Genomic DNA, 17469 nt, shown 5'->3' with positions numbered 1-17469 from the left:
TAGCTATTCTGGGCTGAATTAAAATGACATCACATCAGAATTTATGTCCCGGTTTGACTTCGTGATAAAGTTATTCCTATTTTAAAGTTGCCCACTTGTAATCGACGGCCGATCTGCCCTCGCTAGTCTCCGGTTGTGACCCCGGTGTCTTTTCGCCCCTTAGGTTACTTGTTTCCCTCTCGTTATCTGGCAACCCTGACCAAACTGCGACAGCGCCAATGGCAGCAAAACATAACTGTTACAGGCGAGGAGGGTGACAGCAACAAGGTGAGAGATGAGCTCCGTTTGAAGTCAACGATCGCAGTGATACGTGTGCAGATTATGTGGAGAATAATGCTGCATTGCTACGGTCTCGTCTTCATTTGAAATAGTAACGGATCGTCAACTTTATCTCAAGTTACAGGAGTATTCTGGCAGGAAAAAACGTTAGCGCTCTTCCAGCAGCTAATGCTAACTAATGTTAGCAACCCGACGCTGTTGAGCCGCTCACATTACTGTACGCTAACTAGCCTAGCTTTGTTACCGTTAACTAAATAGAGGCTGGGTTGCCTGGAAAGCTTGGTAGGTAGCGTTAGCTTGCGATAACAACTATTCAGTTGCTCCGTTGCCACTGACCAACAGGATGAGTCGAAATAGGCCGGTTAGTTTACGGAGCTAGTATGTTGACTCAGCCGGCCAAGTAACGGTAGACTAGCATGCTAGCGTGTGCTAACCGCGACTCGGGGCCTTATGGATGTCAAACCGGTTATTCTTTAAACAAATCCCATCGCAAAGGTGACGTCGTGTGCGGCAGTAATGTTATAACGTTATGTGTATCGTAAGTATGATGGCTCTTTTACTGTCATGTTGTTTAACCTTCCATTTCATCTCTCTCAACTCATGATGTTGTTGCTAATGATGTCAGCTCTCTTCAGGGTTTTTTCCCCTCTATTGACGTGTCAACTAGCTGATGAATGCAACAACACCGTATATCTAGGTTTACTCCACACTTCTGGAGCTTGTATGTGTGCTCACTGTCATCGAGATCAATGCTGCGTTTGAATTTGGTCGCACAGTTAGTTTACTGTTACAGGAGGTCGAGGCTGAATTCAATGCAGTCTTCACTTTCTTTTTCTTGCCTACTTTTAATATCCCCCCAGTTAAAGGCATCATTTCTTCACTCTTCTTCACAACTGATGGGAGGAAAAACTTAAACATGGATAAGTAGAAGCTGGCATCCATCAGCAAAGTTGATTAGAACTTAATGCAGTTTTTATGACATACAATACAATAATATTCAAATTCATGCAGATGCCATGAATAGAAAACATGTAACTTCATTTGAATGTGTTTGTGGTGTGAGGCAATTATCTTGATTTTCTTTTGGGTGAGAGATTGGTCCGTTTGTGAGATGTGAAGAGTAAACGTCCAGGTTCCCAGTAATGGCTTATGGCTCAAATTGTATCTTTGGAAGAGAAAAAGAAACAACTTGCAAGTGATACCTTTCTTCCCGTCTGACCGTTTGAGTGCATTTCTATAGCAAGTGTATAGAATAAGTGACTTCTGTCACCAGCTAAATATCCCTCCGCAGGTGATGACCCAAGCACTCATAGAATTTAGGAAGTTTTGTTCAGCAACATAAGCCGGTGACAGCTGACCATATAATGTTTTTTCTTTTTAAAACAAGCTTTTTATAAATAAGTCATCTTCCTCTCTTGGTAGTGTTATGTTGGCACACTGGAAGAGATCATCTATCAGGGTCATATGGAGAATGTTGGTGTCTAAGATGACGAGATCATCAACCAGCATTCAGTCTTCCTATTGCAGTAGTAGAGACATCGCCGGTCTAATGAGTCTAAAGTAAGATGGGAGCATAGTGCCATCATCTGATCAACGTAAATAAGGACATAAGATTAGATTAGTTTTGCTCGGTTCCATGTCCTGGGTGACAGTTTCAGAAAATGTGTTATTTCTAGGCTCAGACCATCTTCATGTCCTTTTTAGCTGAACACACTGATAAGGTGTTGCAATAGCCACTGTTCAAGAGCAACTCAGGTTCTCCTTTAAGGTGCATGCTGAAAGTATACATCAGAACATTTTGTTTTGTCATTATAAAATTATCATTTGTTTCTTTTTGTCTATAGTGCAGTTTATCCCAGATACTGGATACTATGTAGGGTCAGCAACAGCAATGTAAAAGATGGCTTCAGGGACCCGTTTCACTTGTTGCTATGAAACAGAAACCACACGAGCCTGTGCATGTGCAGAGATAGTCTGGAGGCCTTGCTGAGTCTCAGCCTGTGAATCTGGAGGTGGAAGAGAAAGGACTGCTGCCTTAAACATGCTGTAAAATGTCTTAAATGGCAGTGGGCTGCGCAAGTTCCACAAAAGTGCCTCAGCTCTCCTTTTTCAGCTCGATCTTCAAACCTCCGTTTGTTTTCAATTCTTGTCTCCTTGTGAGCAGAGAGACAGTTTGCACAACTGTTGGTGTAAGGTAAAAGGTAGGCGCTTGTAGCCATGGATTGACCCTCAACGTATTTATCAACCTTTGTGATCTATCAGTCTTGTGTATTACCTGATGAGGATTTTGCCAGTGACATAGTATTTGCTCTGTAATGTTTTTTTTTTTTTTATTGCAAAATATGCTGCCTCAAGAGTTTTAGTGTAGAGTTGTAGTGTAGCTATAAGTGTTCTACATTTACTGACTGCCTGAAGAGAGATGATGAGCTGTGTTTGTGTTAGTCGTGACTGGTAAAAAGGAGTTAGCTGATGACAAGGCTGTGTTGCTAAGCAACGCACATCATGGGCTGCGCCTCTTGAAGCTCGAAGCTGGCTGTATTCTACTCTCTGCAAGACGGGGGGAAAGTGTAGCCAAGGGTTTCTGTTCATTAGTGCATTTGTTATTAAGATTATTGGATTACAAATATCCATATGTGAAAACGAGCTCATCTGGAGCTGTTGAGAGTGTTGCACGTTTGTACTGCAGGCTTGCCAGGAATCCCACTCAGCTTTACCATAAAACAGCTTTGTTCCCTCAGGAATTCTGTTCAATTCCGATTGTCTGTCTGTCAGAGAGCTGGAGGCGCAGGGATACACTGTTCTGCCCACACTTTGTCTCAGGTTAGGTTAACTCATGCACTCACTCCATGTGTGTCTGGCTCGAATGTTGCTCGTGAGACTAGTGAGGCTTTTTGTGCAAAGTTTGTTCTGCAGCACATTAACACGTTTTGTGTAGTAAGTCTGGGGTTTTCATTTTTATACAAGAGAGACAGTGAAGTCAGTTGGAGACTATGCTATCTGTTGTATCTATATTAGAGTTGGGCTACCTTCTCCATAGTATGACCCTGAGAGATCGCCAGAGCTTCTATTGAAGTTTTCGAATGAAGCTTCGAATGGCTGACGTGATATTTTATGGAGTTATCACCCTAAAAAATGGGAAAATATGATTTTGTGTTATTGTGGTCCTGCTGGTAGACCGCCTTGTTAATACAAGTGTGTGAGTTTACAGTTTCTGACTGCAGTGAAAATGTTGTTTTTGAAAGGCTGACTGTCAACAAATTTGAATATAAGTGGAATATTTTGTTGGGTAAAATCATGTTGTGAATTTTAGGAGAGATTACATCTTCCCTTGGGTTCCAACTGCATTTGGTGTTGGCAGTAGTATAGTAGTAGTAGCATTAGCAGTAGTGGAAATATTAACAGAAGCAATAGTATCAACAGTAGTCCATGGCAGCCGGCACAGCCACGCCGAGATGGATCATCCAAAAAGCAGGAGTAGTTGAGCAGTCACACAGCAGCAGGTGGAGCTACAATATGGTGTTTCCAGCATCAGGCCAGTTAGCAGTCTGCATCTGTCAGGACCTCAGAAAGCATAGCCAGACTCCTGGGAGTAGTCAAGTTAGTAACAGTAGAGATGCCGATTTTAGCCAATTTGTTTAATCAATAGTCAGCCGCCTTAAAAATACTACAACTAGGGCCAACACTCACAGAATATTAAACTTGCCGTTTTGAACCACAAATGCTAAAACACTGTCGGGTAGAGAACATTATGTCTCTATTCCGATCAGTTGTGTTCCTGTGCTGCTGTGGTTTCTTTGTTTGTTAATTTGGGCAAGTGAGTAATATGTTCCATCCGTCTGACTTACTTGGTTACTTGCTCCAGATAGCAGTGTTAACCACAGGTGAAGACTTTATTGTGGGCTGGGCAGAAACATTCTACAAGTCATTTTGAATAGAAGCAAGTGAAATGAAGCTACAAACTGCTATTCACGATCGGCGATAGGCAATCCCATGGATCGACGTGGCTCAGCACACACAATACAGAATAATCATTTTGGGTGGGACAACAAAATAAAGTCTATGTATGGGAACAGCGGGACATGATTTGTTCAGGTTCATTTAGAGTTGAGGCCTTTTTTACTAATTGAAATGTCTCATTGTGTTTTTGCTCTCTTGCAGGATTTAATACTTTGATTTAGTCTGCCCACACGTGTTACTTTGGCTCCAAAGAGCCTGTAGCGCTAAAGTCCAGCATTCAGTATGATTCCCTGGTTACGGCGGAGGTGAGGAAGCATGGGGTGGAAATCTGAGGTGTCAAGACGAACGTGATGACAGTATGGTCGACGCTGGAGACGCTCAAAATGGAAAAACGCCCATGCAGGGAGGAGAACATTGACTCAAGCGAGGCCCAGCATGCCAGTGACGATTCTGAGGATGGAAGCAGCTCTGAAAGCGAATCGGAGGAGCAGCAACACCAGAGGGTTCATGTGAACAACAGCAGGTGTAAGAAGAGGGAGCCCTTGGCTGTCACGAAACCCCACCGACAGCTCTGTCGCTCTCCATGCCTGGACCGGCCCAGTTTTTCCCAGAGTAGCACTGCGCAAGATTTCCGTGAGGATGACGCCAGCGCGGCACCAGGGATCAAGCTTGCCAGTGACAGAGAGTACCAGACTAAGATGGATTTTGCACTGAAGTTGGGCTACTCGGGAGAGCAGGTGGAGACGGTGCTCAACAAGCTGGGTGCTGCTGCACTGATTAACGACGTTCTTGCCGAGTTAGTAAGGCTTGGAAACAAAGTAGAGGCTGAAATTCAACCCTGCAGCAGTTCGGCAACGTCAATATCACGGCCCCCCTGTGTGAAAGAGACTGTTAGTCCGGAGGTGTCGGTGGAAGATGACTCTGCGGATACCTTTGACAACCTCAGGCCCATCGTCATCGATGGCTCAAACGTGGCAATGAGGTAAGACACTAACAAACGCGTCGCACACTCACAATCAATTGGTCTTTGCTTCATGCGGAATGCGCTTGGGTTCTGCAACGTATGCGTCTTAATGAATGAGTTACTTTTTGTGAGGTAAAAGTAGCCCTGATACCACACTGTTTTCTTTTCTAGCCATGGAAACAAAGAGGTGTTCTCTTGTCGTGGTATCCAGCTTGCTGTTGAGTGGTTCTTTGAGAAAGGACACAAAGACATCACTGTGTTCGTCCCAGCCTGGAGGAAGGAACAGTCGAGGCCTGACGCCCTCATCACAGGTAGTTGCTATTTGATGTCACGCTTAGTCGCCGTAGCTGTCATGGTATATGTGGATGTGACTGAAGCATGACCTTGTGCTGTGGCCATGACACTCCCTACCATTCATTAATTGATGAAATACTATGACCTAATGCATGGCATCATCAGCCAGAATACATTGTGAAATAGATTTGGTTTGTTTTTGATGGCGTTATGATGAGTTAATCAATGTTAAAACTTCTCTTTCAGATCAAGAAATATTACGCAAGCTGGAAAAAGAGAAGATCTTGGTTTTCACCCCGTCTCGGAGGGTTCAAGGCAGGAGAGTGGTGTGCTATGATGATCGCTTCATAGTGAAGCTGTCTTATGATTCTGATGGAATTATTGTGTCAAATGACAACTACAGAGACTTGCAAAACGAGAAGCCAGAGTGGAAGAAGTTCATAGAAGAGCGTCTCCTAATGTACTCATTTGTCAACGACAAGTAAGAAACCCTGTTTCATTCTAATGGCTTCCAATTTATGTGAAAATGCACCTTTCACCCCATGAGTCATGGATTTTAAGGATATGGACTTTGTTTAAAGTGAAGCTATTTCTCCTAATTTTAGATCAAATTTGGTTAGTAATATACATTTAAAACCTCTATAGACTATCTGTGGGTAAATGAATCTATGTAGTCATTGTATTATGAATTGGGGAGAGCAGTTATGTATTCTGTTTTGTCACAGCAACTCTTAAACATAGTACAATTTTCTGAATGACTTGTTTTGAATAGGTTTATGCCACCTGATGATCCATTGGGAAGACACGGTCCAAGCTTAGAAAATTTCCTCCGCAAGCGTCCTGTTGTACCAGAGCACAAAAAACAACCATGCCCCTATGGTAAGTTCTCTAAATGTCCTTTCAAATCAATGTATTGGGGATTCACCGATGCCAGTACTGGGTCCAAACTGTGCTCATGTACTCGTACTCCCCCTACTCATCATCAGCAGAGCCTAATAAGCCGCAACAATAACCTGAAGAACAAGCATGTTAAATCCATCATTTACTGCCAGCTGCAGTATGTGAACTAAACAGACAGTCGCTAGTGAGTCTCCAACATGTCAGTTAGTGGAGGGAGAGAGGGAGGGTGGGAGAATTATGTGTTTATTTTTCTCATGTGCTCGGGGCAAGTGGATGGAGCTGTAAATACAACACGTAATGAGGTTTGACAGGTTTGAGGATTAAGTATGATAGAGAGAAGGAGAGTTTATGTTGTGTTTTTAATTTGGTACAGTCAGAAAGTGAGGATTATCTGATGAAAATAAAACATGTATTAAACATGGTATTATTAAGCACTCATGTTTGTACTTGGTATCGGCAAGTGCTGAAATGTAATTACTTTTTCAAGTAAAGTGATTGAAAAAGAAAAAAATCTGTATCAGTGCATCTCTACAATGTATAACTGGTTTGCAGGTTTTGTCTGCACAATTTAAGAGTGTACTTTTGCTGACTTGATCTTCTCTTTCTTTAAACAAGGGAAAAAGTGCACGTATGGACATAAGTGCAAGTACTATCATCCAGAGCGTGTCAACCAGCCACAGCGGTCAGTGGCCGATGAACTACGGGCTTTTGCCAAATTGTCTGCGGTCAAGACAATGAGCGAGGGGGCTTTAGCTAAATGCGGTACTGGTCCGGCGACTGTAAAAGGGGACAGCAACTCTGAGGTCAAACGTGTGGCACCCAAACGTCAATCTGACCCTAGCATTCGCTCAGTGGCCTGTGAACCTCCAGAGGCCCTGTCCGTCGCTAGGAAGTCTGAGACAAATTCAGTGCCTTCCCTTGTATCTGCTCTCAGTGTGCCCACCATGCAGCCTGCCAAGAGCCACGCAGCTGGGGCCTTGAACACACGATCAGCCAGCAGCCCAGTGCCAGGCTCTTTGCAGTTTGCACACAGTTCCCTGGAGCACATGTCCAGTGTACAGTACCCTCCTATTTTAGTTACCAATAGTCATGGCGCCTCTATTACATACAGTGAACAGTTCCCAAAGTATGACTCGGTTAGTGACCATGGATATTACTCGCTGCACAGCGATTTTTCAAATATGAGCATGAGCAGCATGCATAATGTCGACAGTTTCTGTAGCATGGAGCACGAGCATGGTGTGTATCAGAGAAATCCCAGCCACTGCCCCGAATCCTGCCTCAGCCACTCAAACAGTGACTCCTTCTCCTCTTACGGGGACCTGTACCCAAGCTCTGTGGACAGTAGCTTAGAGGAGAGCATGAAGGGGCAGCAGCAGTCTCCCGCACAGGGTAGGATGCAAGCTTTCTCCCATGGCTTTCGTCATGAAGCACTGACTAGGGTGCAGAGTTATGGACCTGAGGAACCCAAGCAGGGCCCCCGTAAGCAGCCTCTATCTCACCTAGCACCACATATCCAGCATGTTGCAGTGGGAGCCAGGTCCAGCTGTCCTGGAGACTATCCCCTCACTCAGAATGTCCTCCCACCTTTGTCCTCACAGCCCACACGGTCTCTTGGTATGACTCGTATGGACAGCATATCAGATTCAAGGCTATATGATAGCAACCCAATGAGACAGAGGCGACCTCCACTGTGCCGTGAGCAGCATGCAAGCTGGGACCCTCTGCCTTGTGGTAATGAGTCCTATGGATATCATTCATATCCTCTGAGTAACAGCCTGATGCCGTGCTGCGAGCGGGTGATGGTCCGCAGCATGCCAGACAAAATGGAACAAATCTGGAACTCGCCGTGGGAGCTGCCGTCTGCAGCAGAACATCAGGAGCGGTATGTCATCCCAGACCACCAGTATCAAACATATCGGAACCTTTGTAACATCTTTCCTGCTTACGTAGTCCACTCCGTAATGGAGAAGAACCCTCATCTGACAGATCCACAACAACTTGCCGCCGTCATTGTTACAAAACTGAGGTCCTGCCATTAAGCAGTTAAAATGATTAAACATTCACGAGGTGATGTGATAAGGGAAATGCAGATTTTCATTGCAAAGATAGGCACTTGTTAAATGTTGCTGCATGTGCAACGTATGCCCTCAGGAGTTTTTTTTTTTTTTATGTCCCTGGTGGGAAAATAAGATTTTAAATCACTAAGATGACATAGAAGTAATCAGCATAGAGGAATACGTTTATCTCAAATTGTAAGTTGTTTCACATCTGAAAGCTACGTTTTACGTGAAGTGTGATGCAGTTGATAGAAGGTAACACCTTATTAGAACACATTCATGCTACCTGAGCAGGAGCTGCATAGCAGCTTTGTACCATATCCATGATTAACTGAGCCTTTTGCTCTACATAATTAATTCTAGAAAAAAAGATATTGAATACTCTGCTGACATTTGGCAGGGCTGTTAAATGTCCCTTCGATCATTTCTGAAGTATTTCTGTTGATTTGATAGATTACATATTGTATGAAAATGATGTATGGAGCCCCAAACTGTTCAGTATGATAGAAATAAATAGTTTTAAATACATATTCTCAAGAATCAATTGTTTAAAATATGTAAATTAAACGATAATTTATTATTTATTATTAATCCTCTTTTTCTATAATTTAATGTTTTTACATCATTAAGGCATTTTCCCTGTGATTGATTGATTGATTTTTTTTCAATTTCATGTCACAATTTGGTGATGTCACCACCCTCTCAACTTTCAGCCAATCACATGCCCCCTGCCATCTCTCCAGCGAGCAACCTTAAAGGTTGTATCAGCGATTCTGGGCCGAAACATAAATGATCACATTCATCTGTTTTTACCTCACGATCCGCTAGATGCCCGCCCCATAAGCAGGCCGTCAAAAAAACACGTCTCTCTAGGCAGCCTAGGCTCCGAGATCGCACACAAAAACAAATGGTACTACCAACACCTCAAAAGCAAAATAAACAGTGTTCCAACCAATCACAGACAACGGGTGGGTGGCACGTTCATGAAACTGCACGTCCATGATCATTTTCAAAACACGGGAGGGAGGGGCTAGCTGGCTCTGTTTGTTTTGGATCTCGCAACGGGAAGTGAGGACAACCAGAATCACTGATACAACCTTTAACAACTGCTATCATATATTGAGCCAGTCGGCACCTGCTAGCTAATGTAAATACAACAACAATGCTAAAGTTATTCTTAACAGGAGCTAGCTAACACTGCTCTTCACTTTCATCCAAGTTCACAAGCCAGCCCAGCTGGGGAGTAGCGTTCGTTTTGTTCAGTTAAGCCTTAATGACTAAGAAGTAATGTACTGTGTCTGCGTACTGTCTCTACTTAGTAGTAGTCTCCAATTTGACAACTTTGGCGTTGTTGCCCTCGGTAACTGGTGAATACTGGCTAAATGTGTTGAGCTAGCTAGCTTGAGGTTGGCTGAGGTATGAGGGGGCTGTGACATCACCACTGTCATGAAATTGACAGCATGATATAAAATGTGTCATTATAAAATAATCACATTATGATGATGTGTCACTGGGAAAATGCTATTGATTAACACTGATTACATAATTATGTTGGCCAACTGGTTAACCATTATAATCTGAACCTAACTTAAACCATAATCTAATAACTAACATGTTGCTGGCTAGTGTAACACTGAACCTTGTCCTTATGCATCAGTGGGGGAAAATATAAACAGGTTAGCTGCTAGGCAACACAGTCAAGATGGAATGTAATAACTCAGCACCATCTCCAACATTTGCCTTATTAAATTAGACATACGACATATGTCAACATTTGTGGACAATGTAGCTTTTATGGAGGTCTTGTTCAGGCCCTGTGAATGTGTTACGAAAGGCATCTAAAGTGATTATGGAGCCGTGAAACTATAAATAACCTTGCTTAGGTCTGCCTCTGCTGTAAATAATTCTTGTGACTTTTTTTGTGCATTTATTTTAAAGATAAGTAAGAGGGAGGTAGTAACATACCTCACAGCATGAACTATGACATTTAATGGCCTTATATCTGAATGACCTCACGCTTTAGTCATTGTCTGATTGGTTTCAATGGACGTCATTGGAGCCTCCTATTTTCAAATGTAAAGCACTATCTCAGTATCTAAAGAGATATATTTTCTCAGCCTCACTTAACAAAGCTACTATTTTGGTAGAATTTGACAGTGCACAAAGCAAGCCAAAAAAGAGATTTGACTTGTATACATGTGCACATATCTATGTACATATAATCACACAAAAGCCATTATGTCAAAGTCATTTATAAGCTGCTAAATAATGCCAAAAAAAGATAGAATTTATATAGTGTCAGTATTCTACATCACTTTACATTTTGGTTCACTGAAGCAATTGGATTACAGTATAAACTAACTATCTGTGTTTGGATAATTTCCTATAGTGTACTGTATAGTTACCTTTCTGATTTTATTGGATGCTACGTCCAAGAATTTTCCTGTTTATATATTTGTCAAATTTATTGTGCCGAATCTTTTCATGTGAAAATATTCAAAGTATCTTTGTTTCAAACAGTAGCTCTAATGGACTTCTTCAAGTTGTCAGTGGAGCAGTGTGTTTTGAGGAGCGGGTTCATTTTGTCTCAAAGACTACTTTTACATGCACTTAAGCAGTCTGATGATTTCCAGCTTTTCATAATGACCTGATTCCTGACGCATTCAACGAGAAATGAGAGGCTTTTATCGCAGTGGTGCCCAACCCAGGTCCTGCAGAGCCACTGTCCTGCATGTTTTAGGTTTCTCCCTGCTCTTACACTCCTGATTCTAATGATGTGCTCGTTATCAAGCAACTGAAACTTGTCACAGGTTTGAAAATCGTTTGAATCAGGTGCGTTAGAGCAGGAGAAACCTAAAACATGCAGGACAGTGGCTTTCCAGGACTGGGGTTGGGCACCCCTGCTTTATCAGGTTTAAATCGTTTAAGAGCGGTTTGGTTGGATGAAATTCGGCCTTTTATACACTTTCTAAGCGTTTAATTCTTAGTGCTAATATGCATGACCGAGACCCTTGACAAGGCAGGCATCATCTCTGTGGCAGTAATCTAGCAGGACAAAAGACAATATTGTTACCTATGTCCATTCAATATTGGATCTAGACTAAATACATCTAAACTCCAATTTATGCTGAACACACCGATTCCCTTTTCTAAACATAAACGGTTTAGTTTATTAAATGAGCGTTGCCTGTTTCCACTGATAAACAGTAAATAGTTGGTTAGATTTAAACACGCAGTAAAACACGCTATGCCATCTTCGCTTTACTTTTAGTCCAAATGCGCCAATCCTAAAAAAAATACCAACATGGCAGTGTCCTGTTACTTAACATTTTGTCTTATAAAACATATTATACACTTCAAATATAGCATCCGTATACTATTGTGGAAGAACAGGAATAATCTGCTTTTTGACTAACAAAACGAAACATAATCAGACCATTGCAATGCGTCTAAATGAGTTGCCTCATATCATGCTTTTTTCTGGCAGTCACCTGGTTTCTTATGTGCATGTAAACGCAGTAAAACTTTGAGAAAGCATTTCACCGGGCTGAGATGTGAGTTAATCGTAGAAATGTGCTTTTAGAGATGGAAACATTGTTTACCATCACAGTTTAAATGTTTGCACAAGGAATTCTGCAACAGACTGAATATTTACCTGACATTATATTTGTCAGATGAAACGCTACGATTCAGTCATGCCTGGGAGTAAGTTAAAGACTGGACTCATTTTGTCACATCTTGTAGAGTATGAGGCTTCAATAATTGTATAAAAAATGAAGGAAATGCTCCAAAGCATGTCGAAGATTATTGAATGGCTTTTTGTGGGAGGCTGAATCGCTGGAATGCAGATGTACAGTATGCATACATGCAGCCAGTCTCCAAGGATGGTGGAAGGGTTTGGCTGTGCTTTGCAGCACATTGCTCTCAGGATGCTTTCACTTTTCTAGTTTGCAGTCTCTCCCTGCCAAAAACCAGTGGTTACTGGCAAGAGTCTACTCTGATCTAGCAGTGATATATTTTGTGGAAATCCTACATGTAACATGTAGTACTTTAACGCTAGTTATGTACAGTGGAAAGGTGGAGATGGCATTGCAAAACTTTGTACTTTTTGTGTATATCTTTGTTATGCACCTTGAGATCTAGGAGATTGGGCTAACGGGGTGGCTTTACGTGATGCAGCTTGAGTCAGTTGAAGTAATGTCGGTCCACAAGGGTGCCCATGCCACCAAAATCAAAAAAATGGGGGGCTAAGGATGCTAATATTGGATGCTAGTCATTAGGCCAAACCTATGACTTGTTCACAAGAAAACTTAACTAATGCTAAGTACATTCATGCTCCCAAGAGGATTAACCCAATTGATTTGAATGATGCCTTGACTCCCACCCTCAGGACAAAGTGCCACATGAAACATTCAGCCTACAATTGCAGAGAGTTTGTAACATGTAAAGCCAACCCTGATAGCAAGATAATGCTTTGAGTTCATTTAAAGGGAAATGCCACTTAATATCAGGATCCAGGTACCCCCTGGTTTACTATTGGATTGCATGATCATTACAAATTGACAGTATAGTATTGCATGCCTATGACAGAGAGGAGCTCCTCATAATGTCAGATTTGTCTTAAGACTCCATTGTGAGTCAAATAACAAAATACTATGTATACTGTTTTATTATCTAAAGAATTACAAACACATGGAAGTGATGTTCAGCTCAAAAACAAAGTGGAGAAAGTTGCCTCCCCTTTGTAGTAAATGGAGCAGCATCAGACTGCTGTTTGATGACATCACAGATCTGTATATTTTTTCATTTGATTTAGGAATGTGTTCATATTTGCAAAGAAAAATTGAGAAGTGGTATTACTCTTTAACTGGGCTGGTTATGTGAGCCTGCTTTGTCTCATTGGTGGTGCTTTAAAAAATCTATATTTCTTTATAATGTTTAGGTACAACCCTGGTATATGAACAGACATAAAGAAAAAAAATATTTGAATGTGTTTTGCCCAAATGACTATTGGGCTTTGCTGATTTTGTTTTTTTCATGAAAAAAGACGAGGCCACCTAAGGCCGGCTGTCTGTTCATGAGAAGGTGAAACAAACTGCCTAAATGTTTCTTCATGTGAAACAATCAGATTGCAAGGCTGCTGTCAAGGTTGTTTCTGGCATTTGGCTAAAAGTTTGCGTGCAATCCTTTTCCCTTTTTGAGGTAGTTGAATAAAAAAAACCTCCCCAGTGCAAAAAAAAAAAAAAAAAAAAGCAAGAGTGAAGCACAAGCAGTATGCCGTCACTGAAAAAAGAAATGACTCTAAAACTAAAAACGGTCGCTGATCGAGAGGCCAAATGAATCTCACTGGTGTTTTAATATGGTTAATATGTTTTTGGACTACGTTTCTTGGCGATAGCGAGACACTGGAATAGTCGATTGTCCTGATAAATTCAGAGTGCATTTATTTAGGTGTGATTAGGAACCAGTAAGTGTAACGTAAGTCACAACTCAAACAGGCTTTATTAGAGTGGTTTGTGTTCATTGTGGTACCAAAGGTGAACCGCTGGGTGACGTTCACTGACACCTTTGGTAGCTGAAGCAGTGAGTTAACTTTGCATAGCTACAGTATACATGGGATTCCTGGGCTGGGATTTACAGTCCATGAAATGAATGTCAAATCGATTTTAAACATGTAAAAATTGCATTACTATTTCTGGCACAGCGCCACATTGCCTGCACTTCTGTGTCATTAGATAGGATAGATTGATTGTAGTGTCGTTAATTCTAACATGGACAAAAAAAAAAAAGAAATGTAGAGACAATAGATATCTGGATTTCTTCCCTGTTCCTGATGCTACTCACTGGACAATAGGCTACTTTCAGGCTCAAAATAACCTCGCTATCGCTTCAAAAGACTTTCAGTGAAGCAGTTCAGTATTTTACTGCTTTGTTTAAAGCTTCCACTAAAGGTCACAATGGTGTCCCCACCCTCCCTTTGAAAGTGCCGCAAACAACTAAGCCACAAATGTCTAGAATTGACTTTTGCTTGTTGATACAAATTGTATCTATACCTTGAATGTAACAAAATATGAAATGTATAATATGAAAATAGTTTTATTTAAATAAAGGGGAGGGGGGAGAAAAAAAACAATGTTTGTGACACTGTGTGTCACTGGGAGTAGCCCATTGGTATGTACTAATTCTTACTGGGTACAGTAGTTACTTTACAGGGGCATTTGCGTGCTACATGGGTGCACAGATACCCTGTGTACAGCAGTAAGCATCATGTCCTCTCTGTACATAGTCACACGTGTGTGTGAGTGTGTGTGAGTGTGTGTGTGTGTGTGTGTACACATATAGAAAGCAGTCTGTAAATGTAACAGTGACTTTGGTTGTTCAAATACTTAGTTGATTTCTGTGTTGTAACCTGTGCACCCTGGTAAAGTGCACCTATTTCCACTTTACACTATTTTAACGGGAATTTCAATATTTTTGAATATATTTCGCCTAATAAAACATGCCAAAGTTATTCTTGGGTGGCTTTCTGGGATGTAATTTCTTGCGATTCAACACAGGTTGTCATGCAATGAATTCTATATTTCTGGGGATTTATTTTCCTCACCACGTAAGCCGAGAGTAACTTGACATCAAACGCAAATGTGTTTGCAACCCGATGGTTAAAAGCATGATATAGAAACAGTCATTGGCTGATCAAGAAGCAGAGGGCAGCATCAGTGGCAGTGACACTGAATGGTAAACTCCGTTTTTTTATTCAGATTTGTGTTTGATGTTTAATGCTCTTTCAAGATACAAATCCTTTTTTTTAAAGGTGAATTTATTAGTGTTTGACAGTTGATTTAATGACCAGCCTTGCATGTCAACAAAGCGGAGGTGTGTTGAATTGTGATTTATTTTACTATTGAATTGTTTCACTGATTGTAATTTTGTAATTTAAGTATCTGAGTCCAGTTTGCATACTGTTGTTTGAAATGAACAGTCCGTAAAGTTTAGCTGGCCCTATGGAAATTAGTCAAGTGCTGTTTTCAAGAACTTTAGACCGCTATTTTCTGTGTTTTAACTTCAAACCAGAATCAGTTGTTAGAACCAGACCAAAGTGATTTTTCATGTGCACACGTCACGCAGCTGTTAGGATAACTGGTTCAAACACACGTACACAAACCGCTGTGGCCAAATAATTGTGAACCCCTTGACGTCTTGTTTCTCCAACCCTAGAATTTAACATTTGAATTGTTGGCGTAATGAGATGAGGTACATATGTTTGATCACGACTACATATATACACGGTGTAATACTCAGGTTAAGTCACACAAACATTTCAAAAAACGTGATCGTTTTCTAATATTGAGAAATGCAGTGGTCACATTTCTGAAGGCTGTCTCCTGTTTGAGTAGACCGATGTATCTTCAATGTAAAAAAAAAAAGAAGAAAAAAAAGGAAATATAAAGCACGTATTTTTTTGTTTGTGTTGTGATGATCTGCAGTATTGTAATCCACTCTGGACTGGATAGCATTGCTTTTATAGACCAAAATATACAAAAATAGACTATTTGGGTCCGTGGGCTCAAACAAAATGTAAGTCGTAATGACAAAATGTGTTTCTCTCTATAAATAAAGCAACGTTCTGTTCAAGCTATGTGTGTGTGTGATTGTATTTAATGAGACAGGAAAGAGACTAGATTGCAAACGTGTTGACATTTTTGTTTGGCAACCGGGAAAAAAAGTAACAAAAAATCCTTTTAACTGTGATGTGTGAGGTGACGAAATGTAAGAAAATAGTTCCCTTTGTCTAATGTCTCAGAATGCTTAATGGTCGATAGGTACGGCTCTCATCCTCCAGCAACAATTCCTGGAATTCAAACCTTTTCTGGAGCAACTATTCTATAACTATTTAGACCCCATGAATAATTCAGCCCAGAGCAGAGAAAAGTTAGATGGATCCAGTTTAGTCATAGAGAAATAATACCACCATGCTTTATCCATGACAGCTGAATGGATGGCTTGAAATGGTTGTTCACTGAAAGCGGGCTCCATTGTTATAGAGGAAGGTACATACGTATGTGAGGAACAAAGGATGAAATGTCCACTTTCATGTTATGAAACCTTTATAGTTCCTTATTAGACATGCACGTCACTACTGTCACTTTGTTTGTTACGTATCTAATGCCTTCAACCTCAGTCTGTGTGTGTACAACAGCTGTAATTGTGCCATAGGTTACACACAGCACATGCACACTATCTGGTGGTTAAATGGTGTAATGGCTGCATGTGTGGAGACACCGCCAGAGAAACATACTTTCATGATTCCTTTTACAAACAGATGCTAAAACAACCACAATAAAATACAAAAAGAGGCCAATGAGACCTTTTGTCCCATGCTCACTTCCAACAAAACAAAACTATGAATTATTGAAGCAAGCAGTGGCAGATTGTATAGCAGGTTCTGTTCTCTTAAGTCACACAAGCACAAGTCTGGTCAGCCTCAACCTTGATTTTGGAGAGCTACACACCATCCTCCTTTTGATTCAGCTGCAGTGAGCAGAGACGGTGGGAGGTCATCCTGCCCTGGGAGTGTGGGGATGAGTCAACACGCAAACGTCTCCGTGCTGTGCTCTCTCTGGGAATATGAAAGCACCCGCTTTAATCTCCTGGGATTCTTTCATCTAATCATTCTTTTTTATTTTGTAAATGAAATTAAGGAGAAGGTCTTGCATACTAAAGTAACAGGAGTTAAGTCGATATCCGCAAGGGGGCACTGTGGAGCAAATGTGTGGTTGTGTAATTTCCTTTTAGCCGCAAAGAAAAGAAGACAGACAACGGTGTTGAGCAACGTGGTCTGAGCAGGAAGATGTATCCAGAGCAGCTACAGGCAGATAGGCCTACTATATATTTCCAGCACATATTACAAACTTTACTCTTAGTGCAGTAAAGACACATATTTTTGGTTTTTGGAGCTGTGTGGTTTGATGAGTCACCATGCTCCATTTTATCCACCTCACATTATGTTGCTCCTGT

The 17469-nt window shown here is 41.3% G+C and overlaps 1 protein-coding gene across 2 annotated transcripts; it reads left to right on the top strand.

The window, feature by feature from the left end:
• The first annotated feature begins 125 nt into the window (after positions 1–125).
• zc3h12b (zinc finger CCCH-type containing 12B) lies at positions 126–16090 on the top strand. Of its 2 annotated transcripts, XR_014598423.1 has the most exons (7): positions 126–267; positions 4438–5218; positions 5372–5511; positions 5741–5975; positions 6267–6373; positions 7010–14766; positions 14797–16090. XR_014598423.1 is itself a non-coding variant. In XM_084028871.1 (6 exons), exons 2-6 carry the CDS (start codon positions 4587–4589, stop codon positions 8434–8436), a joined length of 2541 nt encoding a protein of 846 aa, XP_083884997.1. In that variant the 5' UTR covers positions 126–267; positions 4438–4586; the 3' UTR covers positions 8437–16090. The 2 variants fall into 2 exon arrangements, 1 of the variants encoding a protein (XP_083884997.1); XM_084028871.1 differs by having other exon boundaries at positions 7010–16090.
• Positions 16091–17469: the final 1379 nt, after the last annotated feature.

This window comes from Eutrigla gurnardus (genome assembly GCF_963514095.1).
Source record: "Eutrigla gurnardus genome assembly, chromosome: 15".
Taxonomy (NCBI): Eukaryota; Metazoa; Chordata; class Actinopteri; order Perciformes; family Triglidae; genus Eutrigla; species Eutrigla gurnardus.
The sequence above is the reverse complement of the archived record's forward strand: the minus strand, read 5'-3'. Positions and strand labels throughout refer to the sequence as shown.